Below are 23644 nucleotides of genomic sequence, written 5' to 3'. Positions count from 1 at the left end.
TCCTCCATGCTGTCCCCAGCAGTGAGATTTCCTTCTTTTTGAAGACTAAATAATATCTCATTGTAGGAACATACCTTATTTTATTTCTTCACCTATACATGAACAATTTAGGCTGCTTTTATGCTGTGGTGATTATGAATAATGCTACAAAGAACATGAGTACAGATCCCTCTATGCGATCCTGGTTTCAGTTTTTCTGGATACGTACATTAAAGTGAGGTGACTGGAAGATAGGGTAGTTCCAGGTTTCATTTCTTTATAGACTCTTTATCCTCTTTTCATTAGCAGCTGCACCAATTTATATTCCCCTCTCTAATGATTTTATAATCCCTTTTATTTCATTCCCAGTGTCAGGAAGGTATTGCTATGTTTCTGATTTTTGTGAAGGAGGAAACAGGCTCAGACAATGAAAGAACTTGCCCAAGAAGGGACAGCCAGGAAGGCTGATACCCAGATTCAAATCCAACAGTGACTGTGTGTGGCGGAGCTACGTGGGTGAGCAGGCGCAGGCCAACACAGCAGGGATGTAGTTAGTCATGGCCAGCTCCCACCTCCTGTCCGGCAAACCTTGGGATTGCTCAATCCCTACCAAAGCTTACAAATTACAAACATTTGCATAAACACCACTCGGGAAAATTGCATGGTAAGAAGCTTCATATGTAATCATGCTTCCTGGTGTTCTTTCTAATAATACAGAGTCTCCCGCAGATTTGTAAAGCTATGAAGTATAGAGCAGCATGACTTTCTGGGCCATATTTTTGAATTTTACTTTGGGGTATAAATATTAGTAAGGGTATGTTTGACAGTGAGCACACTTATGCACAAGATCCCCTGAAGGAAATCTGGTTGTGTAGGGGAAACATAAAAATTTTTGTGCGTTCCATCCCATGAAGGAGCATTTGGTATGCAGAGAATAAATTCTAATTTAAGGCATTTAAAAAGAAATACATAGTAAGTGCAAATTATATAAATTTGGTTAGGAAAAATCATTTCCTTTAATAGTCTATTAGTAAGTTATAAATCAATAGTTCACATGACAGATGATTTATGTAGACTTAAGCCTAAAGTTTTCATAGCACATTTAGCTACATACACAAGTAGAAATTAATCAATTTAGAGAACTTCAAGTTTACTTTATAAAACTGAAAGGAGTAAAACAACACTTAATGACCTCTTTTCACTTAATTTTGAAAGTTTTCTATAATTCTGCAACAGATATCATATTAAAATTTCATAATCAAATCTTTTCATTCTACTTCAAACAAACAAATCAGAAAATAATATACTTTTTCCTTTATCTCAACTGAAGCAATTATTTCAGGAGAAGTATAGGATTTTAGGCAATTTATAAAACTTTAATTGATCAATGACTAAAAAAACTGACCCTGATTAATTTTAATTGTACTGTAATTATAATATATATCATTTATAATTTGTGACTGACTCATGATGTCAGGGTTATTAGAGCTCACCAATATCATTAATTCCTTAAAATTCACTTATCACAATATTAGATGGTTTAATTTAGAATTTTACTAAGAAAATGGTTGCATTTTTCTAAAACATACAATTTTCAGATTTTAGTAGCACCTCCTTCCAGAGATTCAGGCTTTACCCCTGGTGCCATGAAACTCTGCCTATGGTAATATGTGAAATTCAGGGAATTTTTTAGCTGGGCAGACACATCCTTGAGAATACAGACGATATGGCTAGAAATGTTCGAATAGGAAGCTGTTAGTACATAGGAATAACTAATATGCAATCAAAATATTTAAATAAATTAAAAATGGAATGGTGAACAACAGCATCAAAAAAGTTTGTAATAAAAATCAAGAGCATTACCAGAAAACTCTGAAGTCTTCCAAGCCAAAATAAATAAATACATAAATAAATACATAAATAAATAAAATATTTAAACCATTTAGAAAGTGTAGTGGAAAAAAATCTCAAAATGGAAAAGCGCAAAGATGAGGGTGATTCATTTGTTTTTTTATAAATTCTCTGTAAATAATTATTTCTCAAAATACATCTGAAGGCCACCATCAGGGAGGAACAAGGGAAGAGTGCTCTGTGTTATTGTCAGACTGCAATGTCTTCCTGCCCAGTATTGCCACAACACTGGGTCTTGGGCAACTGAGTTTCTGACATTTGTTAGTCATTTCACCCTTCAGCATGTCTTCTTCAGAAGTCTGAAGGCGCACACAGACTCATGTGGGTGGAGGGCAGCCTTGCAAAATACAACCTATTTTTTAATTAAAGGCAATATGGAAATAGCAAGAGAAGAGATTAGATACCCTTGTTTTTGTCTGCAGTGCTCACGTCTACAGCTATGCCTGCACTTCTCCTTTGTTCCAAGTCATGGCCAATGCAGCAGCAAAGGACTGTGGACACCCAGGGTTACGTTAGTAACCTTGATTTCTCAACTCATTGTGAGGAAACATGTTGGAAAGTCATAGATAGATAAACACCCTTTAAACCAAAGAACACTGGAAACAGAAGTGAAGTTATCAGAAGGGAAGGCCAGGATTCTACGGTCAAATAAATCACATTTAAAGTCCAGATGGCTTAGAGTATGCTAGGCATTACCTCTTACTGAATATCATAAAATGATTTCACGTTTCTTAATTCTTAAATCTAAAAATCCCCATACACTTTTATTCACAAAATAATCATACACTTTTGCTCAGTGTGATTCTCTCTATGTCCAAAATTTTGTATTAGCGTTCAACTGCAAATTTTTAAGAGTAATGATGTATGTCCTCCAGAACAAAACTTATTTATATATAACTCATTTCAACTTTAAAGAAAAACTAATGCCTACATTGTGGATTTTTACCATTTCCAGAAACCCCCAAATACTTATAACTCAATTTGCAACCTAATCTTATTGTATTGGTGATTTCCATATATAATAAATGGGATTTTTTATATTCAAATAATTTTTTGGCTGCACCAAAGTAGATTTCTGAAGGTCTCAGTCTGCAATATCTTGAATTTTTCTTTGATCACTTCAAACATGTTCTTGATACATCCCTGTCATGAACTTGATAAAATCTGCTTATTGTTAAAAGTTCTATTATTAACAAATAAAACTTTTCTTATATTGGTATATAGATATTAGAAATTAGATTTCAAAGTTTCTTAAATTGGTACTATCCCAGATATAACAATCATTTCTACCAATTGAAATAATGAAAACTTCTATATTCCCTAGACATACGTATTTATTGCTCCTCACTCGACTCTGTGACAACGCATACCAGAAATATTGTATATGTCTACATTCTCTGACTTAGAAACTCCTCTTGCCAGATTTATTTACAGAAATATTTAAAAGAACATAAATCTACATGTGAAAAATACCCACTAAAGCATTGCTTATAATCATGAAAAGTGAATAACTTAGAGGAACATCAGTAAGGATATGATTCAATTAGTTTTGGAATATCTACATTTCAATGGAATTAAAACAAAACAAAAGCAAAACAAATCTACCCAAAATGAAATGGGAAAAGCACATGGGAAACTTCATAAGTGAAAAAATAAATCATGATACCATGTAGAAGATGACTGCATTTGTTTATAAAAGGAACAGACAATATACTTTTATACACACTTGTCATATATACATGGAGAATGAAATCTAAATTGAAAAATGCAGTGCTGTTTAAACTTTAAAAAAAATTATCACAGTACAAAAGACATACTACCATTTATCTTCCTCAAAATAGTCATACCCACTTTGAACACACTTATCCCATCCTTCTTGACATTCTCTGGGGCAGTTCTGGAGGTCTGCTTTCATGTCCCTTTAGTTAAACTCTAATGGCTGCCTGCGTTTCATAAATTGATTCAAAAGACCTACCTTTTACATTCATTTTAACGTTGTAGAAGACCTACATGTCACAAGGACCTGACCTGGTGAAGGAGGTGGAGAAGGACACACTGTAATGTTTCTGCCTTTCTGTTGGATAGTACTCCACAGTGGCATTTACCGCAGTTTCGATCACACCTCCTGGAGATTCTCATGAAAGAGAACTTCTAGAACTGTGCCAGGAAGTGGCAAGAAACTTGAGATCAATGTGTTCCAACTAAGGCGGGGTGGGAGTGTTTGGAGGGGGATGAGCGGAAATCTGTTTTTCAGTATAATAGTTTTTAAAATTTCAACCTTCACTGTGCACTTTGATTATTCCTTGTGTATGCCAAACTATGAATTGGTGTTAGCAGTGAATAGAATACACAGAGAAGAAAAATCTCTTCATGTCTACCTGCTGAATCCAGCAGTGATCCTTCCATAGAACTGTTATATGCTATATAAAACAATCACTGTAGCTCACATTTTAAAATACTAAAATTTTAAGTATGCAGTACCACCTGTCCCCACACAGAATTTTCAGACTGGATCACTGAGGAGCAATGGCTCATTAACAGTGCAACAGGCCCAGCTTTACTTCTTCCCTTCTTTGGGAAGCAGTTACTCAAAATAATGCCCTCTTCTACCTTTGAGAGGTTTCCTATTTATCTTTAATTCTTAGGGAGAGGATGATTTTTGGCATATGTTTCATTCCAGTAAAATTCTTTTAAAGAAGTTTCAGAGTAAGTAGGAATAAATTTGTAACAAATGAAGATTCTACTTTAGATGACATCAATTGGGCATAGACGCTGCTTGTCTTTTAGCTGCACTGAAATAAGTTGGGAGCATCGGGAGCGGCTGAACTGGACATCAACCACACATCTGGGGCTAGAGCAAAGCCAGCCCAAGAACATGGAGCTCCAGGCACAAGCCAAACAAACAAGGGCAGGTCCTTTCTCCCATTAGGATGGAGTTTCAACTGTTACCAACCTCTTGCTGATTGTATAAAAAAATGCACTGCAACTGTTGAGCAGTTCTCTTCTACCATCAGGAGAGAAGGCACCACCTGACCTCAGCTTCCTGAATTCTGACTTTTGTCTTCATGTCTTCATCCTCCACCGTCCTCTCTGCAGGAATTTCAAGAGCTGTGCTGGACATGGCATGTCTTGACTGGATGCCCATCTTTCATTTGCATCCAGGATGTTTGAATACTGTGCATTTCCAGATTGCTTAGAATCAACAAGGGTATGTATACTTGGCGTCTTCTTCAATACCACAACAAAGTTAGACGGTAGAAGGAGAAGGAAGTTTATACCAACTTACAGATAAAACAAAATAAGCTACATTCTTATGTTTCCAGAGATTCTAAAGAAAAGGAGGTGCCAGAGACTGAGTGGTAGAATTGGGATTTAAATCCTAGTTGTTGTTGTTGTTGTTTTTTTAAATTACAAGTCCAATTCATTTTCTCTTAGTCCACAAACAACCACCTTTATAAGAGGAGCATTCTCTCCCAGCTCCATGTTAAAGTTGGTCATTCAGTTATTTCATTTTTGACTCTCTTCATTTTAGCCTGCTGATCACAATACAGTTCTTTTTATTGTGAAATTTGTGGCAGTCACACTGATGTTTTCTGGTAGCTGAGGACATTTCAGATACTATTCCCTTCATTAATGTTCCTTCTAGATTATACAAAAGGTCCCAAAGTATTCATGCTATAAGATCTATGTTCTTATGCAAATTTGCAGGCAATCTGAGAGTATGTTCATGGTTGCGATGAAGCACACAGACGTTAGCACCAGCCTGAGTTTAAATCCTGGCTTTGCTCCTTACTAGCGTTTAACCTCAGTCCAAGTGATACTGCAGTCAGTTTACTCATTCACAAATGGGAATGATAAGTGTCCATGGTACAATGAAGGTGTGAAGTATTAAACGTTGCAAAGCACTTAGGGGGATACATGATACATGGAAAGTGATCAATAAATGTTAGCAACTACTGTTCAAAGTGTATGCTGGAAAATCTATTGGTCCTAACCAAAAGCATTTCTGTGTGGCAGTGAGCTGATTCTCCATGTGAGTAGGAGGTGATTCAGTTAATCACACAGAAATCTGCATGGCAAGGAAGAATACTGATGCTCAAGAACCTGTCTAGCAATTCAATCCTGGGAATCTGCTTGCATGCCTGACATTGGACAGTGATGACAAAACGGATACATAAACCATTCATGCCCAGGGTACCTCTGTGGGTTAAGTTAGACTATCAGAAAATTATGCAAAGGAATCATATTAGTACATGCCTTCAAGATCTATATCACTACTGAATGGAAATTTTAAGTAGCTTTCTTATGTTGTAGACATAAACATATAATTGTTTTCAGTACATCTGCAAAAACCTTGTATTTTTGCTATCTGAAGTATTTATAAAAGGTCTGCATTAACATTTGCTCTGAAAAGTCATTGCCAGGAAAATGTTTGTCTTGAAATTTGGGAACCTTTGTTCTTTTCCAGACAAGGAACTATAAATGTTAACATTTTTTGTGCATTGTCTAAAAATTCTAAACTAAATTAAGAACTAGACTGCAACAACTAACGTATCCCAGATGATAGACAGTGTGACTTTTTCTTTGATATTTTTAATAAAATATTTTAGTTTTCTATGTTGTTTTGTTTTATTATGCATGTTACCTTGATGCTTCTCTTGGGAATAAGTAAAATCATAAAAAGGAATGGCTGTTTTACATATAATTATAGTAAACATTTTAATTTTTTATCTTTTCATTCACTTGCTTATATAGGGTTACTGCACTTCAGCTTTGCTAAGTATCAGGGAAAGACTAAATAACTACACAATCTCCAAAACCTCCCTTTTTTTGGGTAGTAAAGAGCACTTTGAGAAAAGTAATTGAGTTTTCTGAATAAATATGTGAAAGCCATGTTATTAAAATAATTTCTCTAAAACTGTGTTAACTCTTTTGCTAAAACTGCTTTTTAGACTTTGAATGTGAAATGAAGCTGCTATTTTTTAAATGTCAAAAAATCATACAATTACATAAGTGAAAACTTTTTTATAGTCATCATCTTGGTCATATATATGATCAACAACTTGGAAATTTTGGAGCTCCTCAGAGCTATGTTCAGAATTTGCAGGGCATTATGTTGACTATCTCTATATTGCAGAAAAATAGTCAAGGAAAATAACTTGGGGAAGGAAATAAGCAAAAGTTATTTAGAGTCAGTACAGGAAAATAAGTCATCAATATATAAATAACCAGCTCCAAGGAGAGTTCTCCAGGTATATTTAAAAGCACTGTCGAGTATAGGGTTCATTGTAGAGTGTAGGGTCCTTTTATCCCTCCTATCAAAATAACTTTGACTTAGACACTTTATGTTATTATAATTCTGAAGCACTGCCTAAAAGTTGAAGTTACTTTGCTAGCACACTTTATAGCTGCAGAATCCTGGAGAGGAAGCACTCACTGGGCTTCCCTTATAAGGTCTTTAGGCAGCATAATTCCTTCCTTCTTGTCCAATCAAAGAGCAATCTTTAAAAGACAAGATCCAATTGCAGCTCTCTAAAATTTTGTATTTTGGCAAAACCTTGGTAAATCTTGGTAAAGCAAAATTTTGTATTTTGGCAAAACCTTGGTAAAGCATAAAATTGCTAGGACTGTCATGAAAAGAAATTTCAAAGTTGCATTCTATAACCTACTGAAATCTGTGACAATCACAGGTGCCATTTATTGAATCTGCACCTTGAGCCAGGTATTTGCGTAAATCATCTCATTTAACACAGTCAAGGTTGGAAGACAGGTCTTTATATTTTCCCATCTTGAGAAAAGGAAATCACACTTCAAAGAGGTGCCTAAGGTTATGTAGTTACTGACGGCCAAACTGAGATTCCAAACCAGGCCTGATTCCAAAGGGCTCTACACTCAGTGATACCACCTGTTAGAATTCCCCAACTCTTCCCACTGTCCAGAGCTCAACAGTTTCTGTCCTGTGAAAAGATGATAGAGGAGAAAGTAGACTGGTGGGACCTCGGATTGAACATGGTTTGTGTTTGCTGAGGAATGTGAGAGGCTGTTACACTCACTTAGCCACTTCTTTGTGAAATGAATAAACAGCAGCTGGGAAAATACATCTCTTAAAGAAGTAGTCCATATGCACCAGGCCAAAAAAAAAGAAAAAAAAAAGAAAAAACCACTTCCAGATGTTAATGTAAAATTATCCAGATGCTACAAAATAATCACCCAGAATACCAGAGGCAAAAGAAAATCAAACTGCAAAATGATTTCAAAAGAGAAATCAAAGTGGAGATACCAATTTGATATTTTTCCTAAGTACCAGCAGGCGATTTCGCTGCTTTTTTTAGTGAACACATGTCAAAAGTTCTCTTTTAAGTGATACAATAAGGTTGTAACATTTTTTTTCCTGGCTGGAGTAATTAATGGCAGATTTTAGAACAACACTCTGGGGCTCCTGTAGCATTTCATGTACATGTTGTGTTGTATTAAGTAGAGATCTCTTAGGTACTGAAAGATGAAATGCACAAAATAAAAATTACTGTCATATAAATAATTTGTGCCTATTCATATTCTTATGTGCATGGCTAAATTTGAATACACAATAACAGCCTATCGTTTTGTCATTGACTTCTGGGGTTTTGTGGCAGATTTTGCACATAAATGAATGGCGTGAGCAAATACTACAGATTTCCAAAGGGTGACATTCCTGTCACAAATTTATTAGATACTTAAAGGTTATCTGGGTCACTGATCATGATAATCAAACTTGATAAGACAGATCCCACTTCCACTCCCAGGCATGTTTTATGTTGTTTGCCTGTCTACACAAAATGTCTCACAAATACGTTTACGTGATGTAAACTGAGGAGCTGAGAAATACAAAAAGCAATCCGGGCTCTTCCCTCATGGAACTTAATAGCTCTCCGCAGTGCGTAGGAAGAACTAGCAACTTTTGACACCAATCATCTATGAAAGGACATCAGGGAAATTTTTATTTACAATGACTGCATATAAAATATTACAGATCCTTTTTTGAAGCAAATAAAGAAAACATTCATCCATGTTATCTAATTCAAAAGAAAACAAACAAATAAAAGTGATTTCTATTCCTATCTCAATAAACATTCGAGGGGCTGGGGATTTAGCTCAGCGGCAAAAGCGCCTGCCTGGCAAGCGCAAGGTCGTGAGTTCGGTTCCCGGTACCGGAGAAAAACCAAAAAAAATAAAAAATAAAAACACAGAGAAGAAAAAATTCTGTGCTTTCAATAAACATTCGATTGTAGTTTTCCTTTAGGTAACTGTATGAGTTAATAGTCCCATCAGTGGGAACTAACATAAATGCTATTTAGTTTTGAATCCTTAGCTGTCCCTTAACACGATGACTTGTTTATTTCTCTTTCTGCAGCTGTGAGTTCTGGACAGAGCAATAGAGATATTATTTTTCAAAATAACTTCAAATTCTTTCCAGATCAGATGGCTCTGCATGTATTTAGTGGTTTTTCTTGGCCTACTTATCTTATAATTTTCAACACTGATTTACATTTACCTTAGTTTTATAGAAGTTCTCTTATTTAAAAAAACATATGAATATCTTATTTGTCAGTGTCTGATGTGCTTCCAGTTTTGGAGTCTTCCATGGACTGGAGATGCTGCTTCTTCTTATATTAAAACAAACTTTAGTATTATTGGAAACAGTGACAGCCGTTCCTCTTCACACTCTGTCTTTGTTTCTTTTTTGATAAAATTTTCAGTTGGCTGAAAAATTACCTGTATTATTTTCAGAAAAGAAAGTCAGGCACCAACTGTGCTATTTTTCTAGTGATAAGGATAAAATGTTCCTAAGCAAACCTGGTCCCAGTGTTAATGCGCAGCCTGAACCAGGACAGGGCTTGAGTGGAATTCTGGGCTGTGCTCCAAAGAGGGCCTCAAAGACCCCAGGGGTGCTGGCTAATTTTAACACAGTGCTCTGTGGGTAAGAACTGCAGAAACTCCTCATGTGGCCCTGGACACCATTCCCCATCATTTTTGTCCTAATGGTTTCTCTTCCCGAGAACGCTATTTGCAGTTCACTGTTTAGATGCTCTTTCGGTGGTCCCTGAGAAGAAGGGTTGTTTTGTAGGTGGCGACAGTGGTGTTGGTAAGCCTTTGTGTCTTCATGAATTGTGATAAAAAATGCAGTGAATGCTGCCCAGAGCCATCCCACGAAAGGGCAGGCCTGGCAAATCACACAGTGTGTTCTGTCTCCCTTGCTCACTGGACCTGCCACTGTGAAACTTCTGGTTCTTTCCCAAAGTCAAAAGGACCGTGAAAGGTAAATATTTTGAATGGACTGAGGACGTCAAGGCCTCCATGACAGCTTCTGACATAGTTGAAATATCGTTATGCAGCGGAGGGCTGTGTTTAAATGGCACGTGAAGTAGTGTGGCCTTACTGGGAACAGACATTTAATGGAATTAACAAGCAGAGACTTTGGCATAGCACCAGACAACACAATGTAAGTGTTGAAGATAAGGTCAGTTGCTGTGTTTATTTGGCTTTTCTCTCCACAATTGGTGTCTATCAGTTTGCTGATGCGGTTAGCTACCCACCTTCTGAAGACAATTGCCTAATGCTTTTTATTAATTTTGAAAAGCTTTTATTAGTACAGTACATATTTGGAGTATCTAATGTTTGCATGCATCATAGGGAGTTGGTACATGCATGTAATATATCTTTATTCTTTGGTTTTTCATTTTGGTACTGGGAATCGATCTCAGAACCTCCCACTTGCCAGGCAGGTACTGTGCCGCTGGGCTATCTTTCTGGCTCCATATCTTAATTCATTCTACTTCCCCTTCTCCTCCTCTCTGTCCGTACTCCATACATCTCTTGGTCTCCTTTCTATTTGTCAAAGATCTATCATCTCCCAGGGTCCTATTATCAATATTTTCTTAGCATAGAATTCTGCCAATAAAAGTACACCCATGTCTTAGACAAGCTTATCTGTGACGACACTCGAGGCTTGATTAAAATGTTCTCTCTCAATGTGCAGGCTTATCAAAACACTGTGGACAGATGGGGGCCCCAAACACGGCCCCTGCAGAGACAGAGCCCCTCATGCTGAAGAGTGAACCCCACATTCTATGAGCACTGTCGTGAAAGAATGGCAAAGCTAGACACGTTTCATAAAATCAAGTAAAACCCCAAACATTCTCATACCTTATGTCAAAAACATCCTTCTTTTTATTTTAACAAGCACTTCGCCATAATTATTGTAGAGGGAAAGAATCCCAGTCCCATAAAAGCTGTGTCTGTGACACATTTCTGTAAGGCGCTTTTTTCTCTCTCTCACTCTAAGTGCAAATTTAAACTGGAATTTTCTCATTCTGAAACTGCTTCAGCTCAATATAGACAGCCTCTCTGCTCAGTTTAGCCCGTTACTCAGCTGCTGAAATAATCATGGTGAGTCGACGCTGTGGCGATGAACACAGCCTTCACTCTTGCCGGCTTTTCCTGTGTGCCTACCATGAAGTTCCCGGATGGATCCCTGCCCTTTCCTCCATATTCCTCTTTGCAACCTTGTAAAACCAGACCTTTTCTGTACCGGAAGTGTCTTTGTCACCTTCTCTCCCAAAGCCTTGGATGTTCCCCTGATTTATTTCATGTCTTATCTAATGCCTCCCAAAATGTACTAGCCTTTATTCCAGGCACTTAAGACAGTGTTTGCCACACAGATGTCTCTCACATAGTTGATAATGGAAAATAAAAGAGGTAAACTTTGAGGTATCCCATTGGCTTCACAAGCCCATGACATTTACTCATACTGCCATCACTTGTGGGTTGATGTGAAACTGTTCCAGCCGTGTTCTTGTTGTCCTATCTTTTTGAGTAAGGCATTTGCTTAGTAGTGATAAAAGTGTGAGAGGCGTCACTGCAGCCAATTCAACACAAAAAAAGTTTATCTTGTTAGAAGATAAATGGATGCAATGTAACAAATCATAAGAAGGAAGACCAGGATGTTTTTCACCCACTGAAATAATGTGGAGATAAGAGGAAGGCAAAACTAAACGATCTCTAGGACTTTTTTCTTTGAAAAGCAATCGAGGGCCCTTCTGTTTCCTTGACATACTCTTCAAGAGTTTTCACCAGCAGTCTTGTTATAAGGTAATTCATCTTGAACAGAATAATGGATAACTGTTATACATGGGTGTCAGGGGTTTAAATGTGTGAAATGGCTTCAAAATGCTGACAGCTGTCACTCCTGATAAAACTAACATCTGTATGTGTGATCATGCTGTACATACAAGGGAATGGGAACGTATCTGCGGAAGCACAGGTATACACAGATATGCTGTGTTTTCTAGGAGCTCAAACCACACAGATTTAAAACTAACAATCAGACATACTCTGGTACCTAATATGTCTTCGCATTCCGCATAGTTCCCCAGGGTACCTGATTCAATACCTGATTATTCATGTGCAAACACTGTTTCCTGTTCTGTACCACTCAAAATCTGGAAAGATAAGCAGTATGATTCATTTTTAGCTTGGCCTCAGCCATGTTACTAATTCAGTGATGAAAAGAACTCTATAAAATAAGAAATATAAATTATTATGTTTATAAATTATTATTTCAGTGAAAGTGTGTGATTTCTCTTTGATCTTTTCGCTAAAATATTATATGCAGTTAAGGTCCACTTGGAAGAGTTTAAATTTCTACAAGTATTTCTATTTATGTTTCAGTATCTATTAGTTTAAACCATATGAAATTGCATTTTTATTAACAAAAAGTAGTTAAATACTGGCCATTTAGTATGGCTCAAGCTAACAGCAGGTTGGATTTTAAAGGCACTTATCAGTTGAATAGGCAAATAAATAATTCTTATTACTCAATGAAGCTGAAGAACAAATTTACTGAAGGAAAGTATAATTTCATAACTTGTAATCTTGTCAAGGTTGCCATTCTTCTCTGCAAAATGAGTATCATAGGATTTTTGCTACCCATGGTTACAATTTAAATAGTATATGCCTTATGCACTTCTCAGGTAGCAGAATTCAGGAAAGTTATTCATTTATGTATTTCCAATGAAAATATTTCCTTGTGGTCAGCCTGCTATGGTGCAAAATAGTACATATCCTCAGGCTAGAATATATTAGAGTAGATTTTTCTCCAGTTTTCATTTCCTAGCAGGGGACCTGGTCAAATAGCTCCTGATACTGTTTTGAATTTGCTTCTAAGTGTAATGGCAACTATTCCACTTCTGGGTTACTTGTCTCAAAGACTTTTGATGGTAGCTCAAGCGTTGATATAGTTTCCCTAAGGATCAGAAGTTTATTTTAACAGCTGTAAGAATCTTTGTTGTATTTTCAAGTATATGTTTCTGCAATAAAGATAATAGTATCTTATCTTTCCTGTGAGACAGTGATTAACGGACACTGAAATACCCTGAGGTTTTTCCTAGTAGAAAAAGAGGACCACACTTAATTGTCAACAGTATCACAAGAGCCTTTTGGCCAATAGAAAATACAAATTTAGAAGAAGGCTGATTGGACCTAAGGGCTCAGTTTAGGAAGTGGAATGATTATGAGGTATCAGAAGATCTAGACTGGGTATTAATGGTGAACATTATTTACCACACCATAACCTCAAACAAATTACTTAGCCGCCAACTGTAAAGTGAAAATAATGAAAACTGTGTCGTCCCCAGTCTCCTAGCTTTGGTGACAATCAGGTGCCGAAGTATAAGGCCAAGTTTTGTAACTGCCAAATTACCATAGATAAAATGGTTACTCTCAATATTACTGATAACAAAAACAGCAGTTAACATCTATCTTTTTTCTTTGTTTGGGATTTACATTTCAACTGAAAACTTTCCACTCTCCTTTGGTAATGTGAAATAAAACTGGTAAGACTCATCAAATCTTGCATGGCATGTTTGTGTTGGAATTTGAAATTGATTTTAAATATTATAGGATGAGCAAAAACTCTCAAGCTCAAGCAGGTAGCAGCTCAAACCCAGGCCTCTGGCACCTCCACATAGAGAAAGTAGCTCCTGGTGGGAGATAGGGATCGAGGCTTTTAGACACCAGTCGATTTTCAAAAATATCTCAGAACACAGAGGAAATCTTTCACAGGCATTTTGACTTGGAGAAAGACCCAGAAATCACACAGTGCCTGGTCCCCTGAACAAGACGGGTGGATGAGACACAGCGTAACGTTTTCATTTAACAGACCGCGTAATTGTTTTGAATCTATTCAGGACATTGAGGCAGCCACACAAAGATAGGAAAGAGGACTTCCAAGAGTACTTCAGAAAGTGGCAAAAGATGGTGGGATAAGGGTGTTCACAGTGAGACAAAACATTTTAAGGAGGATTAATGGCAATGCTTGTTTCAAACATTAATTATATATTTTGATCATATGTCAGCTCCTTTTCCACAACATTGAAATAACCAGATCTCTTAGATACTGGTATTATTGCAAGATCCAATTCTCATTCAGTTCCTCAAACTACTTCTGCTTTTAATAGTAGTATATTAATTTTAAAAGGATTTCCTGATAGATTTCAGCCACAATATTTTTAATATGGAGAAAGGAGTGTTTATGCAGAACAAACACAAACTAGTAATGCTCTTCTGATTCCAGGGAGAACTAGAAAGCTAGTTCTTCCTTTCCATCCCCTCGCGTCCACACAGCTCTCCTGTGAAACCATACTGTGGCTTTCACAATATTATGCCAAAAGAGAGTTTCTAACGTTTGTAAAATACAGTATTGTTTTTTCTTCTTTCTCCATTATTTGCATGCTAAACATCACCAATGTATTGAGTTATGGAAAAAATAATTCTGCCTCTCCCTAGAAAATTCTTTCACACAGGAAATTGAAATAATAGCAAAGTTCTACATATAATTTACAAAAAACAGTGTCTTCGAGAATTAATGATGGCTTCTCTGGGGATTTTTATGCAAGGCTTGCATGTTTCAAAAGCAAACTCAAAGCCAGTGCAAGTTCCATGGTGTCGCCCTGCAGGAGGCCAGAGAGAGTTATGTCAAGAAGAAAAAGGAAATCATGTGTAAATCACTTCAAATTCTCTCTGTCAGAAAATGGAAGCAAAATCACCATGGTAACCAAAAATATTTAGTTGTTGGTTGAAGGACATCTAAATAAATTATAAATAATAATCTTAGGCACAGAACTGGGAAAACCATACACAGAATAAACACGGGTTACAATTTAAATTCTTGGATCCCTAAATCCGTGCCAAGTATATAGCCCCATCCTCCTCATATTACTGATGGGCTTCCTCTCTGTCGCCTCCTCGGCCACCAACAGACTACTTCAGAGCTGAAAGTTTATTTATCCAATTCAAGACCACCCAGAGAGTCAGTCTACAAATGCCACCATACTTCTTGAGGTAAAAATGTTCACCTCTTTCTTCAGGTAATCAGAATGACCAATACTCATTCTGATACCAACACCCTAAATAACTGGTGTCCTGTTCTCCTCCTCCAGGCCTTAAGAAAGCTGGAGATGCCTGAAGAGTCAAGCAGGAGTAGAGCCATCAGACTCATCCCGGGTTCTGTTTCAAGTGTACCTCAGGATTCCTGAACCCCTCCCGAATGCACTGAGTTTAAAGATCCCCTCTTACAAACACCTCTTTCCAAAGTCCGAGGTGAGTTCTAAGCAATGCCAACTTTTTGGTGGTGCCTGTAAGTGGCAGCCTTGGATAAGTTTCCCAGTAGCATTCAAGGCCATGCTTGGGCCTGAGGCAGCTCTTAGGTCTTGAGAGTGGCTGTGGCTAGCATTGACTCCCTGTGGCACTGGTTTGTGTGGTGATTGATGCTCCAGAGCTTCCTGGTTGCGGGCCTCGGAGTAATGGAGGACTCTGCGGTCTGTCCCTGCATGCCCTGCAGCTCTATCAGGGAGCTCGATATCATTCTCTCAGAGCAGGGGAAAGCAGGTCCCTGCTGAGCCATGTCTGGGCATTGATGAGATAAAATTGCTCTTCTAAAAGGAAACTTTCTACAGGATTTTGCTCAAAACTTCCTTCCGTTTCCAGCCTGGATGACAATACACAGGGTTAACCCTCCCCTAGTCTCCATTCTCCCTCCTTTGCCGGCCCTGAGACTCCATGCTCTGTGATTATTTCAGTCCTGGTGAGCTGTTCTTCTTCACTTGCTTGCAAGTCTAGGAGGAAAGACTGTAGGGTTCATTCCTTTCTTGGTAATAGCTGGACTTGGTTACCTTGGATCTAGGTTACATCCTAAGGTTGCCTTTGTTACATCCGCACAATTAGCGTTTGTTGGTCCCTTGAATGGCATGTGAGTTGGAGAGCTAGGAAGGATTAAGCCAAACTGAGAAGGGCAATGAGTGGACATGAGTGGAGCAGCAGGGTCTGAGAAAATAAGCAAGATGGTGCTGTGGAGATGACCCAGGCTGGAAGGAGAGGCAAGTTGTCTAGAAAAAGGTCGTCCCCACTGTGGAGATTTGAAAGGAGCCTGGATAGTCTCCTGGAAGGAGATTTGGATACAGAGGCTGAAGGTCGCAGCAATGAATAGCCTGGCTCTGACCTTCGGGCTCCGTTAGCCTAAAGAGTCTTTCAGGTCTAAAATGGCACATTTTTCCCCTAAAATGTACCTTGGAATGTTCTAAAAATTTTGGTACACATCTCCAAAATTCTCCAGACAAATGAAAAAGTACTGAAACTGGGACAGTAGATTTGGCCTTAGTCACAAGAAGACTACTTTCTATTCCAGTTTTTCCTTAAAAAGAACAAAAAGTTATTTAGTTTTAGTGTTTTATAATTAAGATGTGTTTGTCTCCTGATGTCCTGCTTTATGAGTGGCCCTTCAAAATACTCTTTTCTTATTTATGGCTTAAATTTATTTTTAAAAGATATTGTCAAGGCATGGAAGAACATAATTATTCCACGCCTAGTGAAAAATGTACACTTCAAATGATGGTGAATGTGTAAATACATTTGTCCAAACTAAAATCTTATCTGGAAGTGTAGTAATACTTTTTAACCGATAAAAGGAAATACAGTTTATGAAAGAGAGATACAGTATACACACAAAAATAAGTAGGTGATACAAGGAGAAAGCTGTTTGCTCCATGGTAATTCTTCCCCCGAACACAGAAGCTCAACATGATTATAAGAAAACATGAAACAAGCCCAAACTAAGTAACAGTCTACAAAATATCTTTTAAATATCTCTTAAAATATCTTTTGAAATTGTCACAGGTGAGAGCCATGGGTGAACAATGACTAGATGCAGTGTGGTTCCCTGAATCGGATCCCAGAAAAGAAAAGAGACATTAGTGGTGAAACTAATGCAATCTAAGTGAAATCTGTAACTCAGTTAAGAGCAATGTACAAAATTACCTTCTTCATTTTGACAGATGGACTTGGTAAGATGCCATCCTTGGAGGTAGCTGGGTGAAGAGACATGAAGCTTCTCTGTACTCATATGTATGTTACTTATCATGATTCCTAATTTAATTTTTTTAAATGCATGCATGACTCTGCTTCTCTTTATAGAGAATACACAATTAGGGTTAATAGTCTCAGTGACAGACCAAATAAACACAGAAAAACATCTGTTTAAAACCATCTGAGAGCTATCAAGGGTTTGAGAAATAACCTTCCCCTAAAATGGAGAAGATGTCTAGCAAGGTGATTGGTATATCATGAGAGCTTTGATTCCAAGAGTTTTTTTTTTTTTTCACAAGATCAAGATAATATCCCAGTCCTTCTATTATTTTGCATGTACTTTTTGAAACACAACTTGTGCTATACAAAGTAATCAGGCATATGAAGATATAAGACACCATAAGAATCAGCACATGAAATAGGCAATAAAAATATAACTGCAAAGGCCAGGTATTGGAAATATCAAACAAAAGAACTCTTAAATAATTGTTAATTGTGCCCAAGAAGATAAAAAGAAAATATTGAACATTTTAATATAAATTATATTAAATTAAAATTTTGATACACATGATTTCAAAACTACGCAAACTAAAAACCTATATGAAAATAAATCATTTTCAAAACAGAATATAATACATAAAGTCAGAATATTATGAATTGCTTGAATAGATTTTTACATATTTGAGGAGAGAATTAATGCACTAGAAGTATACCAGAAAAAAAATCTAGAGTTAACACACAGAAAGACAAAAAGATAGAAACTACAGAAAAAGTGTAAGATACTTAGTGTTTACAGAAAGAAGCTCCAAATTATTTTTAAGTATACATGTAGAGGAAAAGAGAATAGAGAGGAAACAATATTTGGGAAGCTGCTGGTTGAATTATTTCATGAACTGACAAAAGGGTTTACCCTGCAGATATATCAAACCATGCAAAACCCAAGCCAGAAAATAAAAGGGTGTGATTTAAAGCATAATTGCATGACAGAACTCTGTACTAATGAACAGGTTCTGTTCTGCGTGATTCCATGTGCTAGTCCTAGTTACGTGTGGCCAACAAGCAAGCATTTGAAATGTGCGTAGTGCAACTGCAGAACTGCATTTTAATACAATTTCAATTCACTGAAATTTAAATTGATAAACCAGGCGGTTAGTGGCCATCGTACTGTGCAATGTGTATTTGGAATATCATACTAATACCACTAAAACTCAAAGATAAAAATCTTTAAGAAAATCAGAGAAAAAACACTCAAATAGAGTAAGTTGATACCTATGTTCTCTCCACAAACAAAGGAAATCAGATGACAATAAAATATTCCAAAATAAAATAACTGCAAACTTAAACTTTATTGCTAATAACTATGTACTTCAAAAATGGAGGTAAATTCTGTTACGTGTCTTACTTTAACATACACACATTATGGGAGATGAATGAACATTGCTTATTGGCCATGATTGGCCTTAAACCTTTTGGGATACTGAGTTATTTGTTTCCTCACATAAGAAGTTATCTTCTCGCTATGGTCTCTTCCATTCATTTTGGGGAGAAGATGACCTACCATTCCTGGTACTTTCTTCTACCATCATGTTTTATTTACTAGGTTATATATTATTTTATTTTATTTTATTTTATTATCACTTTTCTGGAAAGTTTTGAACATTAACATCTAATAATTGTATGTCAGGATTCATCCAAGAGCACTTCATTGTAAAGCTAAAAGCTAATGAAGTCAGCAATGGTGACACCTGTAATCCCAGCACCCTGGGGGCCTGAAGGAGGAGGACTGCAAGCCTAGACTAGACTGGGAAACTTAGCAACTAAGCAAGCCCCTGTCTCAAAAATAAAAATTAAAAAAGAAAAGCTCTGGGTTTAATCTCTAGTACTGAAAACCAACCAATGAACAAACCAACCAACCAACAAAAATCCCCAAACTAATGAATGAAACAAATGTTTACTGGGGACAAATACCCCAAACTTTTAGAATATCCCCAAATGTTCTAAGATATCTAAAATTGTATTACTTTAGAACACAAAGATGTCTTAAAACAATTTACATATTAAACAAATTTATTAAAGATATTCAACCTCAGAGAGATTAATTGTCCCATTTAAGGTCCCATGAAGGACTAGAACTAGGATAAGAACCCAGGTCTTCTCTCATTTATGTTTTTCTATATGATGTTATCTCAGAAAAGGACTCTGTGTATACCAGACCCAGCAACGGTATGCACATTTCCTCAAAACCTTCACTAAGTTTAGCAATGATCAACTTTGTAGTTCCTTTAAATTTATGTCTAGTCTTTACTAGAGTATGAAACAAACATTTTCCAGCCAGTCAGGAAACCTGGATTCTTATTTCAGCTGTTATCAGGTGAACTAAAAGTCTTGGATAGTAGCTCTTGCCCTCCCTGAGCCTGTTTATTCTAAAAAGTAAACTATATAAAATGAGCAAAAAGTCGAGGAGGAGCTTGAATTTATTTATTTATTTATTTATTTATTTATTTATTTTTGGTTTTTTTTGTTTTGTTTTTTGGTTTTTCTCCGGTACCGGGAACCGAATTCATGACCTTGCGCTTGCCAGGCAGGCGCTTTTGCCGCTGAGCTAAATCCCCAGCCCCTAGGAGCTTGAATTTAATTATTATCCTTAAATTTTGTCATTTTATTTTAAATATTTTGAATGACTATTTCTTTTCAGTCTGTTCGCTATAAGAAGCAGATTTGAGGAATCTGTCAGACAAAACCTGAGTTTTCCTCAACAGTCGCCATGACTGAGCAATTCACAGTGAGTATTGTGTAGGAACGAACAGAGCCAGTTGAATAAATAAACCTCCAAGAAGCACATCTGTCTGTCCCACGAGGGCAGGCAGACACGGCCTCACTCGAGGAGACCCACTGTTAATATAGAGAGTTATACTCACCTGAACACTACACTACATTTCTACCTTGGGATATTTTATATGGCTCAAATACTTTCTGAATTGAAGCATTTTTTTAAAAAAATGGTCATCAATAGCTTTAATATATAATTATCAGTTCTGGGTAAACACAGGATCCAGGAGGAAAATAATTAAAATTATTTACATACATATATTCTCTCTGCACTCCTCACTTTTATATATTGTAGCCAAACTGGCCAGGAGTTGGATGCCTCTGGTCACAAAGCAGGTTGAACAGCTGTTTGACATTCTGCATTTGACTCTTTATCATTTGGCAGATGGAGATCCCTTGCCGAGGGCACCATTTGGAATGTTTCTCCCCTAAACTGGTATTTTTGAACATGGAATTTAGAAATAAAAGTGAGGCACTGCAAAGCAGTCACTCAATGATATTGCCAAGGGGAAGTTTGATAGACTTATGTCAAAAACTTAACTTTCTGCCAGAAATGCTTAGAGGTTCTCTCCACACTGACTGGGCTGGGGAGGGCATGACAGATTGTGAATGTGAGATCCTTGAAAATGTGCATACGAAAGATGCTCCAAAGACAGACATATGGGTGCCCACTGTAATCTCAGGACTCCAAGAGGCTGGGGCAGGAAGATCGCAAGCTCAAGTCCCGGGTGGGCAACTTGGCAAGTTGATGATCCCTTCTCTCAAAAATGAAAAAAATGGGTCCAGGGATGTAGCTCAGGACAGCTTAGGTTCACTCTACAGTACCACAAAAAAGAAGTGATGATATTAGCTTCAGGTGTTGGGCTAGAAGGAGACATGACCAACCACGAAAAGAGTCCCAATTTATGAGGGTTTAACCTATTTTTTTAAACTTTAAAATGGTGATACAGCAAAATGAATTCAGTAAAACACATACTTTAAATTATGGATTTGGATCTCTTCCTGGGCTGCTGTGTGTGTGTCACCCTCGATCATGGTGCTGCGCAGGGCAGTGAGCTGCAGATCCCGGTGAGCCACACAATCAGGGAGAGGGTCGACGACCGACAGGGTACAGTGCTTCTCAGTGTGCGTGTCTGCAGGTTGTGTTCTGTGTTGTCACATCTCACTGTGTCCACGAGGTGCTTGGCTCTCTTCTCTACCCATTCAACCTTCTGTTTCTCACTTTTCGTCCTACTTGATCTCAGTAAACTACATGAGTTATACACCTCTTCATTATAAATAGGCTTGGCATTAATTTTGCCCAACTGTGGGTTCATGTAAGTATTATGAGAATATTTAAAGTAGGGTAGGCTAAGCCGTGATGTTCAGAAGTGGAGGTAAATCAAATACATGTTCAACTATGATTTTTTCAACTTATGATAGGTTAATTAGGACATAACCCATGGTTAGCTGAGGAATATTTATTTAAGAAAGTAGGATGGAAGAAGGTAAGCTACATAAGGACAGTGAGACACGTTAGGAAGATATAATAAAGGGGCATTAGAGAATTTAAGAATCACTGAAGCAAGATTCATATATTTGAGAAGAGATAAATAAATATAGTAGTTACTGTTGTTACTATTATTATAGAAATGAGAATAATGAAAATAGTTAATGGTTAGAGAGTATTTAGCACAGATGTTCACATTGTTTAATGCTTTAAATACAAATTCTGCATTCATCTTGACAATCATATAAGATGTCATATAAACAGTTTTAACCCAATTTGTGGAGGATGAAGGCGAGCCATAGGGAATTTAAGTAATCTGGTTAAGAACAGACAGATAATATGGAAGTCAAGGTTTGAATCTGTGGTTTAAAACTAATGAATACTTCTAAATTCTTAACTACAAGATATATAAAACACAACAGGGTAGTAGAACACTTTGGAGTTATACATATGTCTTGGCTCCTACATAATTGAGAAGCCAACAAGCCTGGGCAATGAAGATTCCAACAGAGGTGCAAAACCCTACGCTGCCCTCTACAGAGAAGTAGAGGCAGGCCCATGATGACGGAGCTTTTTATTTGGTCCCTTCTGCAGATTCTGCGTCTTCACAAATTCCCCTCTCGTCTCCATCTCGAGAGCAAAGTAGACACAAAGGTGCAGGTATCTTTAGGGTTCCCGGTCCTCTTTAATCATAGCAAACCTCATCGTCAGAAAAAATCTCTTTCTATGTAAAATTAATCACCAACTTTCCCCTTAAAATTTAAACCCATTTCCCCTTCTCTGATCTTTACTGGAGATAGGAGACATATGAAGGTAGTTAACATTCTAATTACTATGGGTTTTTCTTTCCATTTAAAAACTCATTCAAACGTACTTCTGCTAAATCCCATTTTTAAATCTCTCTGACATTAATTACTGATATGTTCAATCTTTCTGACAGGCCTACATTGCCATATTAAATGTACTTTAGTGGCGAGGTTTTTCATCTTACCTCTCCGTTTTCTAAAGGGTGGATCTTGGAATAAAAGGAAGTGCAGATGACCTCGTCGTCTTTGGAATAGGACGGTGGGCCAGTGCGGGGATAAATGTTGTAGCGGGTCAGACACTCCGTGTCTGTCACAGCATGATACTGCCAGGGCTTGTACTCAACATTATCCAGCGAGCGCTCCAAAATCCAGTTCCCAGGACGAGGGGAGTTCGCTGCTTTCACAATCACATAGGCGATCTGGAACACCTGGGGAGAAATAGCCACAACATAGCTTTCAGCTCCAAGGAGTCCTCACAATTTCATGTCAGATACGGTTTAAAGCTAAGTGGTGTAGGAGATTTTATTTCTAATTTTAGATAATAACCCTATCAGGTTCTGTGAAATGATTTGCTATTGCACATTCATATTTAATAACTTTTTGTCATGAAAAATATTTCATTTACAGAGCCATGACTTTAAAGGCAAAGAGCTAATGATAGATTTTAATTCTCTAACAAATTATTGACATCATTTCACCTAATTTTTAAAATTTTATTTTAAAGAGAATTTTAAAAGGAACAATAACAAAATGCCAATAACATAAAACAAAGAGAAAATAAAGCAAAAACAATAAGAATGATATAAGATTTCAGAACAAAATGATAGGGATTAACAGTGGTTGTTATATTACATATTTTTATCTTCATCAAAGTTGGTCAGATTACCAGATATAAGAATGCAAGACTGATTAAACCATTCAAAAGAATAAAAAAAAAAATATTGTAAATAATACAGAGTTTCATCAAACAAGATGATAGGAATTCAACAGTAGTTGTTATGTTGCATATTGTTGTCTTCAAATTAGTTGTTCAGATTACATGATATAAGCATACAAAATTCATCAAAAAAATAAAGCATTAACTGTTCCTTTCAATAAACCGTTAGACATCAGCAGTACAGTTATCCCAGCTATCCTTCTCTATATATTTTTTTCCTTCCTTCTTTCTTTCCTTTTCTCCTTTCTCTCATCCCAGTTGTTTCTTCTTTTGAGCAATTTCTTTCCTTTTCTTAAT

At 37.0% G+C, this 23644-nt stretch overlaps 1 protein-coding gene across 4 annotated transcripts in view; it reads right to left on the bottom strand.

Moving 5' to 3' along the window:
• Lama2 (laminin, alpha 2) overlaps positions 1-23644 on the bottom strand; it is a 570325-nt gene that overhangs the window by 359387 nt on the left and 187294 nt on the right. For all 4 annotated transcript variants that reach the window (XM_005389182.2, XM_005389183.2, XM_005389185.2 and 1 more), the window contains exon 4: positions 22596-22838. In XM_005389182.2, coding sequence (XP_005389239.1) covers positions 22596-22838 — 243 coding nt within the window. The remainder of the gene's footprint in view (positions 1-22595; positions 22839-23644) is intronic.

The sequence above is a fragment of the Chinchilla lanigera genome, unplaced genomic scaffold, assembly GCF_000276665.1.
Source record: "Chinchilla lanigera isolate Chin_1 unplaced genomic scaffold, ChiLan1.0 scaffold00035, whole genome shotgun sequence".
In the NCBI taxonomy this organism is placed as follows: domain Eukaryota; kingdom Metazoa; phylum Chordata; class Mammalia; order Rodentia; family Chinchillidae; genus Chinchilla; species Chinchilla lanigera.
Note: the sequence above shows the minus strand (reverse complement) of the source record. Positions and strands in the feature narration are given on the sequence as shown.